Source organism: Trichosurus vulpecula, chromosome 5, assembly GCF_011100635.1.
Source record: "Trichosurus vulpecula isolate mTriVul1 chromosome 5, mTriVul1.pri, whole genome shotgun sequence".
Lineage (NCBI taxonomy): Eukaryota > Metazoa > Chordata > Mammalia > Diprotodontia > Phalangeridae > Trichosurus > Trichosurus vulpecula.
Genome location: NC_050577.1, coordinates 94,633,961 through 94,645,048, shown reverse-complemented (window position 1 = coordinate 94,645,048; position 11,088 = coordinate 94,633,961). Strand labels below are relative to the sequence as shown.

Below are 11,088 nucleotides of genomic sequence, written 5' to 3'. Positions count from 1 at the left end.
GCTGTTATAATTTTAAAAAATAAAATAATTACTACAAATTTTTTATGTTTAAAAGCCATTAACTATGTAACAATACTGTACTAGCTACTAATACCTGATACAAATGTGTAATGTTTCACGCACACTTGCACTTATCATATAGGAAAAATATTTGTAGTATAACTGGACAATTATTTCCTGTTTAAGGTATCATTAAAGAATTTTTAGTGTAAGTCCCTTGGACAACTGGATTAATAGATGGGAACCACTGGCCTAAAAAATGTAAAATCTTAGTGTAGCTAGCCAGTGTCAGACCTTAGAATTGACATTTTCCTTCTTGTGGCACTGGGATAGATTTTTATAGCCTGCCTGAAATGTCATCAATTATGGATTTAACGTTCTTCTTCCAACAGGACAGTAAACTCCTTGACTGTGTTGACTTTACTTTCCCAGAGTGAGGTTCACTGTGTCTTCAGTGTCCTAATAAAGTATCCTTGAGAGTTTTTCAAGTGGCTTCTCCAATATTATTGGCTTAAGTTTCCATCCTAGTGTGTTCTCCCTAGTATTAATTGGTTGAAAATCATTAGTCTGCCAGCCTTAAGTAACATTTAGAGAGGGATATTTATTAAGGTGGTATAGTAAGAAGGATTGGTATAAAACCATCCCACTAAAAGTCTATTTCACACTCTTATACAGCAGTAGATAGTGAGCTAAAGGGAAAATGGGCTCAAGCTTACAGAGTTCGTGTGACAAAGGGACATGGCACTTTGTAGGTCCTGGTTTCTGGAAACCCCTTTCTCTCCTTTATGGGGTGCTCAAGGAGTTCCCAGTTAGATGTGGTATAGTTTCTTAGCAGGACATCTTGTGGAGTCTATCTACCTTGTCCTTAACTCCCAGACAAGCTGATCCAGGGGTCCTGCTAGAACACTTGTGGACGGATTAAAAGTCCAAAATCCTGTGGACCTTTCAAAGCTTGCAAGGTCTTCCAACAACCAAAGCTAGTCAGGGGAAGACCTAGGCTGAGGGTGGAGCCAAAGCCTCTTCTTACTCCCCAGACGGTTCCTTCTCAGGGGGTTTAGCTGGAACGCCTCACTAGTTTCAACCTCTTGAATGGCTCCAGTTCTCAACTTCTTATACTTGTGAAATGAATTTGTTTAATGCTGAAGTGCAAGACTTCATATTTATCCTTCTTGAATTGCGTTTTGTTAGATTTAGCCATGTGGTCTAGTCCAGGGTTTCTCATCTTAGGGTGCACAGACAAGAGGAATCTGTGATATTTTGGAGAATCCAAGAATTCAAGTGAGAAAAAAACCCATCTTTACTTTCACTAGCCTCTAACTCAAATGGACTATTTCCTTCAATTATGAATTGAAAAAAAATTCCAAGAAAGTATACATAGGCTTCACTGGATTGTCAAAGGAATCTATGACACAAAAAAGGTCGAGAACCCCATCTGTCAAGATCCTTTTGGACCCTGTTTGCCATTTAATGTGTTAGTGATCTCTCCCAACCTTTACCATCTACAAATTTGACAAGTATCCCGTTTATGCTTTCATCTGTTCAGTGTAATAGCTAAGATAGCCACCAGATGGCACTCTTCTCAAACTGTAACTCCCAGTATGGGGATTATGGATACAGGGTATCAACTTTTTAACAGACTGCCATGTACTGGCTAGAAAATAGGGGGTAATAAAGGCTGTGAACTCCTGAGTTGTTTCCTTCACAAAGATTCTGATTTTGTGTTTGACTTCAAAAGTGGTTTCACCCATTGTTCCTGAGTTCCAACCCAGAGTATGAGATACAATATTAAATGATATAAATCCTTACAAATTTCTGGATCTGTTCCCCCCTCTTGAAAGGAATAATGGAAAGAACCCATCCTAGATCTGTTACTTCCCACCTGTGTGACCTTGAGCTAGTCACAAGTGCTCTGGGAAACTCTGACAATGGGAATTTAAGCACTGTGGACAGCTGGCATTTGGGGGTTAGGGAGACCTTGAGGAGCTCACCAAGCCATCCAGAAACACTGCTGATCTTTTCATCACAAATGAGAAGGCTTCATTATAGCCTACTGCCTCAGGAGGGCCCCAGAGTTCATTGGTTAAGGCCACTCCCCGAGCATTCTGACAGGAAGACAACTCCTGGTTTTATAAGCAAAAGTGAAAGCAACAGCTCAGATCGCTTTAGCAGCCCACTGGAGAAGACTTTTTCTACTTCTCTGGGAGAAGGTGAGCCTTGGGAAGGGGCTGGGAAATAGCAGGGGATGTGGGAAAAGATGTGATAGGTTAGAGGAGTCAGGGGAGGAAAGGAGCAGGGATTTCAGGGCTTGGCATTGGGAGAGGAAGGGTGAGTCAGTTTAATGCACATACTTAGCTAATTTGTCGGTCTACTTCTTCTGATTTAATAGCTTTTTTTCACTGCATGTTACTGAAGGAAATGGTCCATGTTACAAGGATTTTTAGAAAAAGTATTCTCCTCATGATTACCCTTCCAATGAATGATGATTCTCTAGGACTGCACATGCTCACCTGTGCCCTACACACATGATAAATATGGATAGAATTCTGGACTAGGAAGGTGTGGATTCAGATCCTACTCCATACATTTACAGGCTATGTGACCTTAAGTCACTTGCCTCCCTGGGCCTCAGTTTTCTTATCTGTAAAATAAGGAATTTGGATTTTATAGTCCCTAAGGTCTCTTACGGCACTAAATCTACAGTAGCAGCAGAGGAGGCTGCCTTGTTCAGCTCTACCCCAGAATCAAAATGGCAGCTTTACTTTGTGCACAGGGGAGCCATAGAGCCAGCCTGAGAAGGCCAGGAGAGCAGGACTGCCCTTTGCTCTACGGGGCAACTTTGCCCCAACTACCCTAGTGCTTGGGGAAGAATGAGCCATTAAAGGGAGAGAGGCTGGCTGGTTTCCTGGCTGCCCAGACTGAGCCTCAGAGGGTGTCTGAATCTTAGTGGGGTCATCACTGATCTAAGGCCTGGAGGGGGGAACCTCAGCTTTCCAGGTTAAAAACCTGAATTTTAGGGGCAGCTAGGTGGCTCAGTGAGTAGAGCACTGGCCCTAGAGTCAGGAGGACCTGAGTTCAAATTCTGCCTTAGGCACTTGACATACTTACTAGCTATATGACCTTGGGCAAGTCACTTAACCCCAATTGCCCTGCCTTCGCCCCTGCAAAACAAAACGAAAAAAAAATAAAACCTGAATTTATCTGTATAAGTTCCTGGGGGGAACTTTAACTTTCCAGGATAAAAACCTGAATTTTATCTGTCTAAGTACCCTGAGAGTATTCCCCTCTCAGGTAGATTTTTTCTGTCTCTCTCTCTTTTTTTTTTTTTAATTAAAAGGGCCATCCCTTGACTCACTTCTTAAAGAAGCCTATTCACTGAGTGGGCATTACCTCACTCAAAGAGAGAACCTGAAAAACCCTTAGAATTAAAGGGCCAGTGTGTCTCAATTCATTCCAGGCCATCTCCAGTCATCCTGATGAATATCAGGGCACTGCATCCAGATGGCTCTGAAGGAGAAAGTGAGGCTGGTGACCTTGCACAGCCCTCCCTCACTCACATCAAAGTCAACTGTAAGTCTTTTCATCTTTACCTGATATCCACAACAACAGTCTGTATAAGTAAAGAATAATTAGGCCTTGGGTGTCCTAACTCATGCAAATTAAACTCACTAGAAACATTGCTAAATTAGAAGAACAAATAAGTGATTTTAGATAGGGAGTTGCTCCTGTAAGATAACAAATACAAATCCTCTGGAGAGCAAATTACAGATGTGAAGGTATTTGGTGAGGATAGAATTAGGTCCAAGGAAGCAGGAGGTTCTTTCAAGAAATACACACACACACACACACACTTTATCTTTATATCTTTTCTGTATTTATCACCTAGATTTCCTTGACCTCAAATCTTTCCCTTCTCCCCTACTGGAGAGTAAACCCTTCATACAAATACATTGAAAAAGAAAGAAAAAAAGGAAGGAGGAAAGAAATACATCAAAACTAATTGAAACATTAGAAAAAAAAATCCAATGTCATATCTCATGATCTATACCTGTGAATCCTGACCTTGGTTTTCTCTTTTTCAGGTCAGACTTCTTATTCACTATATAATATCATTCAGGTTTTTTTTTCTTTCTGGTAGCTTTTATTCCCATTTATTTTCATGTAGTTATTATATTCTTGTCAGTGTCTGCTGCTGCTCCAACATGCCTAGAAAAATAAAGGATATTTTGGATCCTAAGCCTCCATCTCTTGGACTCACTCAGAAAAGGGAAAAAGAAGAGAATGGGTCAAGAGTCTATCAGCCAATCAAGATGCCAATCAGCATCAGCTTGATCAGTGATCACATGGCAACAAGCTAATAGTAACAGCCAACTTGCAAAGTTATGTATATACATGCATATGTATGCGTATATGTATATACATATGTACATACATACATACACACACATACATATAATATATTAAAGGCAATAGATAAAGGACTTTACCTGAAGGGGAGCCAAATCTAAAGATGGGATACCTACAGTAGCTTCAAATCCTCCCTTAGGGGCTTACTGTATGGCCATGGGCAACTTTCTGAGCCTCAGTTTCTTCATCTTTTAATTGGTGATAATGGTGCCTGTACTATGAACCTCACAATGTTGTTTAAAAGAAAGCATTTTTAAAATCTTCAAACATTATTAAAATATGAGCTATCTTGGTGGGTCTCAGAAGGCCCTGTTGTTAGAACATTTTTCTGTATAAGCCTGTATCTCCCTGATGAAATGTTGGTGATACCCTAATGAACCCTGATTTGTTTTGGGCACTTCATGAGGAGCCCTGGGCATCTCTCTATGGAGTTACAGTGGAGAATTATGGGATGCTCAGTTTTCCTTCCCTAATCTATGACATTTCTGCTTTGCTTCCAAGGTCTAGCTCAATTCACCTCCTATTTACAAAGTTTTATTGAGTGCATACTGTAAGCAAGACAGCTTATCAGACTCTGTGGAAGAGTGTGGGGAAGGGAGACTGAAGTACAAGTCCTCCAGGCATTAGCATCTTGTAATGGGAATATGACACACCAATAACCCCAGTTTAAGGTAAAAGAACAAGGCCTTTGTGAATTGCACAGTCAACCATTCTGTGAGTTCAGAGGAGAGGAGATCATACTCAGTTAGTATGATCTGGGAAGGCTTCATGGAGGAGGTGGTCCTTATTGATCATCCTTGCCCCTGACATTTACAATCTGTGCCACACAGTTCAGGGTTCATTTTATCTGTATGTCTTATCTCCCCAAGTAGATTGCCAGCTTCTTGTGGGCAGGGGACATCTCCCATATTTCCTTTGTATCTTCCGCAGGGTTAACCATAGTTATGGGAACATAGGTACACAACGGGTGCTAAATAAAATTGTACTGGTTAAGGGTTCATATTTCTACAAATGTCAAAACAAATGCAAATGTGTATTTTCCTTTGTCTCTCCCCCTCTCCCAGTCCTGCTACCTCACCACTGTTCAAAGATGGGATCTAGCTCAAGTAAACCTGCCAGTACAGTGAGTATCACTTTCCTCAATTCCTTGTACTCTGGTGACTAAAAATCACAGATAGACTCCACAGAGGCATAGAATGCCTAGGCCGAGAGAGCTAGTCCAAAATCGATTGGCCTCTTTCCTCTCTCCATTTGACATCTACATGCCTTAGGCAGATGGAGGTTAGCACCACAGAGACAATGGAGCAGTTTCATTTCTGGGTGTCCTCCAGATCATGGCAACGGACTATTCCCATGAAAGTAACCTAATCAATTCTACTTTATTGGGCAGGAAATTCTAATGGCCCAATAATAAATTTTTGAGAACACATTAGCTCTATGCTGACCTCTAAGTAAATTCTAAAGATGAAACTCTGAATGTGTAAAATTTAGCAACATTTCAAGAACTTTGTCCTCAGTTGAATTATGAAGTAAGAAACAAGGGTTTCTAGTGATTTTCCAGCTTCCATTTTGTGCCTTTCCCTCTTAAGAACCCCCTCTTATACTTTGTGACTTTTCCTTGGCAAGCTGGAATTCCCCACTAAAGAGTCCCCTTCCCCCTGGGCCTAGCCTTCACCTCTTCTTTGTTATGCACACTTACCCACCCTGTGTGATTTAATGAGATTCTCTTTTTTGAAAATATCTTTTGCATTTTAAGTTTTTCAGTGCTTTATGCTAGAGAAATGAGTGGAAGTGGAAGATATCGTATTATCTCCTTTCTTTCTTCTCCCAGAAAAGGAAATTGCACTCATAAGGGGACTCCTAAGTCTGCCTATGTAAACAGACAGCACTATCTGGCAGCAAAATTAAGTCATTGATTTGTGAATTGTTAAGAGTGGAAGGGGCATCAAGAGGTCATTTGGTCCAACTCCTTCAGAAGATAGATGAGAAACCTGAGATTCAGGGAGCAGAAGCAGATGCTCAATGACTGTAGTAGGAAGCTCTATAGCACAAATTCCAGAGGAGTTGTACAAAGTGCCATATGGATAGAACCATTGATCTTGTCATCATCCCTCAGTGCTCCATGTCCATGTTGATGAATTCTAAGATTTCTTTATCTCATAACAATTCATTGTCATCCCACTTCTCCCTCTGCCTCCCAACTTCAGATGTGTTCTTTATCTTCATTGTGACCCTCAGTCCTTATGCCCTTCAGTTCTCTCCCAGGCCATCAACTCTGCACTGGTGCACTCTCCTCCCTTCCCTGGCTAGATCCTTTGTTGAACCGGTTCATTTCTCTTTTGAGATCTCTTTTTCCTAGGTTCCCGTCCCCCTATCCTATCATCTATCTTGTCCTGCCAAGTCACAGACTCGTATTGCTCCCACCATCTTCTGCCTTTGCTTCAAATCTTGTTCTACTGAAAGAAGCTGGAGAACCCAAAACCATGGTGACTAGGAGCACTCCAAATTGATGTTATGTAGTCTCAACTTAGACATCACTGCAAGACACTCCTGCAGGCAGTGGCTTTTAAAATACTTATGATCCAGGAACATAACACAGAAAGCTATTTTTCTGCCATTAGCATCTTGGTATTAATTAGTTTATCAGAGATCAGTAAGTCAGTCACCTACCTGGACACTAAGGAATAGAACATAAAGCAGTAAAGTTTTGATAAGGGAGAAGAGAAGATAAGATTTAGAGCCACTGTAGGGGAAGATCTGGGCAGTCAAAGTCAACCTGACAACCCTGGAGGTTTCTTTCAGGGAGACCAAAGAAAGGAACAGAGCTCATTAAAGACACATCAGAAAACACTGAAGAGAAATGTTGCTGACTTTATGGCATTGACAGGGACCTCTCCTAGCCAGAGAAGTGAGGAGAGGAGCTGAATGATCTTGTCCTCCTCTCTGGTCCTGGGCCAGGAGCAGAGGCCCACAAAGCCAGAAACCAATGGTTAAGTCAATAGTTTCACCCAAGTCAATTTTACTTTCAGGAACATCACAAGGACTAGATGTGGTTGGTGGAAAATAGAGATAATTATAGGGAAAACCCATATTTGGTGAATACATAACACATGCCGACTGCTGTGTTAGACACCGTGGAGATAGCAGACAAGGAGAAGATATGGTCCCTGCTTTAGGTCTGATGGGGGAGAAAAGATGACCACACATACAGCAGGACAAAATCTTATTAAGTGCTGTCTGTGTGCCAGGCCCTCTGCTAGACACTGGGAAAACAAAAATGAAGCCCTCAAGAAGCTTGCCTTCTGAAAGAGGAGAACAACTGTGCTTATAGTAAGAAATTCATCAGCTTCACATGGTGAGTGGGGCTCTGGACTTGGAGTCAGGACCACCTGGATTCAAATTCTATTTCAGAAACTTTCTGTGTGACCCTGGGTTAGTTACAACCTATCTGTGCTTCAGTTTCCCCGTATGTAAAATGAGCTGCTCAGCCCCAGATCCAGGAACCTAAGAAGCAAATACCAAATAAATACCAGACAGTTTGGGGTAGAATCCATCATAAATTGAAATTCCGGAAGGCCTCATGAAATAGGAGGCATTTCAGCTTTGCACTGAAGGATATAAGGGTTTCTAAGAGGTGGCGGTGAGGACAGAGTACATTCAGACATAGAAGACAGAGTGTAGGCCCATAGGGAACAAACCATGACTTTTACTCCCTCCCCTCATACATGGAAGTTTTCAAGTCCATCTCTTGAGGAAATTGATTTCCCCCTTAATTATTAACTTTGCCTGTAAGTAGGGAAAACTGCCAACACTTTGAGGTGATGCCTCAAATATTATAATTAAATGAGAATAATCTCATAGCAAACATCGAAACAAAATGACTAGTTATAACTTGGTATCTTTCCGACTAAGCAGTAACTCAAGTTAAAATGCTCACACTCATGTAGTACTTTAGGTTTTGCAAAGAATTTTAGAGATTTTGCCTCATTTTATTCTCACAAGAACCCAGGGAGGAAGACAGAATTTTTATCTCCATTTTGCAGATGAGGAGACTGAGACAGACAGAGGTTAAGTGACTCACTCAGGGTCACACAGTTTGTAAGTATCTGAGGCTAGTTTTAATCTGAAGTCTTCCTGAATCCAGGACAATGCTTTTGTCAGCTTTTCCTGACTTCAGGTCCAGCACTTTATCTACTGCACCACCTAGCAGCCTTACTTATTGATTCTAATCTTTAATTTATTTTTTAATTTCCAGACCATATGGAATGTTTCTTTGTAAATCAGCCCATTTCTGTTTACATTGAGTCAAAAGTCAATCCTAAAGCTCTACTTAGCTTTAAGGTTCTGAGACTATAGGCTAATTAGGCATCTAAAGCGCAGTCATTTCTACCAACTTCCCTCCTGTACTGGCCCTCCCTCACCTTTCCTTATTACCTAGATGATGGAGTTTTAAATCAGGCAAATTTATCTCCACAGATCCCTGGTGACAGTGTGAATTATAAGCCTGATAATGCCCTGAGGATTGTCCTGGTTGGGAGAACTGGAAGTGGGAAAAGTGCAACAGGGAATACCATCCTCGGGGAAAGGCACTTTGTATCTGCAATTTCACCGTCTTCAGTGACCCAACTATGTGAAAGGAGAATCAAGAAACGGGAGTCCAAGGAAGACCTTGTGGTTGTGGATACACCTGGGCTGTTTGACACAAAGGAAAGCCTGTGGACCACCTGTGAGGAGATCAGTCGCTGTGTTATCCTTTCTTCCCCAGGGCCACATGCCATCATTCTGGTTCTGAAGGTAGGGCGCTACACAGATGAAGAGCTGCAAACTGTCTGCCGGATCAAGGGGCTCTTTGGGCCCGATGTCACAAAGTACATGGTCATCTTGTTTACTCGAAAAGACGATCTGTATGATGTGACGCTGGACAAGTTTTTGGAATGCTCTAACACGAATCTCAAAATGCTCCTTAACGAGTGTAAAGGGAGATCCTGTGCATTCAATAACAGGGCCACAGGCACTGAAAAAGAAGCCCAAGTGGCAGAGCTGCTGAATATAGTCGAAAAAATGAGACAAGATAATAATGGGGCATATTTTTCACATGACATTTATAAGAAAACTGAAGAAAAACTGAATAAAACAACAGAACACCTGGAGACAATGTACACTCAGCTTTTCGATAATGACATGTGTGATGTGGAAGAAGAATATGCTAAGAAAAAAAACTCCACTGATGAGGACAAAACCAAAAAAGAGTCTAGAATAAGAGAGGTAATTCAAAAATATGAGGAAAGTATGAAAAACATCAGAGCAAAGGCAGAGCAAGAGACAAATATGCTGAGAGATGTGACAAAACTAATTAGAGACTCTTATTAATATTTCAAATTGGTTCCAAAAGCTCAGGCAGGATCTTTAAAGAAAATGAATATACTTTCTTTGTTCATAGCTGTCCCTAATCTCATGCAAACTGTATCTATATATAGAATTCCCTTCTCTTCATATCACTCAAAGAGAAGAGTTTTTTCAAGCCATGATACACTAGATGCAGAAAGATGGAGCTCTATCCAGTGCTGTGCCACATTATAGCTCCCAGATGCAACTCCCCTCTTCTTTTATCTGAGCCTTTACTAGCCACGTTTCTAGAGACCTGGTCCCCAAGTGCAAAGTCTGGTGGTTAACCACCTCAAATCCTCCATGTAAGTGGATAGGTAATAAATCACAACTAGATGGAAATGTTTAAGTCAATAAAAGAGAGTCAGAGGCTCTCTGGGCATGGCAGCAAAGTCTGAGGTCTGAGAAGGACCAGAAATTAGTGGATGATATTCTCATTTATTTCCTGGGTTTTATGCTTATTTCATCAAATTGTTTCAAAGCTTCTTTATTCCTGACTCTCTAGACTCTTACTCTTTTTCCCAGAGTCTATAGAAGTCTTCCTTGTCTGTGATTAATTCTTTGTCTCCTTTGTATATTTTAAAATAATTTTTTCCTGCTTCCTAAACACCCAGTCCCACTTTTCACTTTCATCATGTCTACTGCTTTGCCCCATGTGGAATGTAAGCTCCTGGGAAGTATGGATTGTTTGCTTCATTGTACTTGTATCTCCAGTGCCAGCAGTATCTGGCGTGTGCTTTGGTTGTTGTTTAGTCATTTTCAATTGTGCCCAACTCTTTGTGAGCCCATTTGAGGTTTTAGTGGCTAATATACTGGAGTGATTTGGTATTTCCTTCTCCAATTCATTTTAGAGATGAGAAATAAGGCAAGCAAGGTTATGTGACTTGTCCAGGGTCATACTGCTAGTAAGTGTCTCAATCTGGACTTAAACTCAGGAAGTTGAGTTGTACCACCTAGAGAAAAGAGACTATGGGAAATTCTCTGACTTGACAGTTTTTGTAGATGTCATCCATTACTCCTAGATCTTCTCATGAGATAGCTTAAGAGTGACAGGCCTTTGTTTACTTAAGTCTCCGAGAGGCCCCAGGTGCTAAGAACATGAGAAGAGAAATCAGAACCTGCTCTCTCTCTATCACCCTCATCAGGAAACATTATCTTTCTTTTGACTGATCTAGCTATAGAAGCCAAAGACCACCCCAGTGAATTGGGTGGGGTATCTGCTGAATGAAACTCAGAGGCTACATACAGTTGAGAGCAAGCACATTCTAGACTGTGGCAGCATCAAGCAGACAGGTGTCT

The 11,088-nt window shown here is 41.2% G+C and overlaps 1 protein-coding gene across 3 annotated transcripts; it reads left to right on the top strand.

The window, feature by feature from the left end:
- The first annotated feature begins 2,026 nt into the window (after positions 1-2,026).
- Positions 2,027-10,590, top strand: LOC118849951 (GTPase IMAP family member 7-like). 3 transcript variants are annotated; one of them, XM_036759061.1, is made up of 3 exons: positions 2,027-2,207; positions 5,469-5,527; positions 8,881-10,590. In XM_036759061.1, exons 1-3 carry the CDS (start codon positions 2,027-2,029, stop codon positions 9,772-9,774), a joined length of 1,134 nt encoding a protein of 377 aa, XP_036614956.1. In that variant the 3' UTR covers positions 9,775-10,590. The 3 variants fall into 3 exon arrangements, with proteins under 3 accessions (XP_036614956.1, XP_036614957.1, XP_036614958.1); XM_036759062.1 differs by lacking the exon at positions 2,027-2,207 and adding an exon at positions 3,554-3,567; XM_036759063.1 differs by lacking the exon at positions 2,027-2,207 and adding an exon at positions 5,047-5,075.
- The last annotated feature ends 498 nt before the right edge of the window (positions 10,591-11,088 follow it).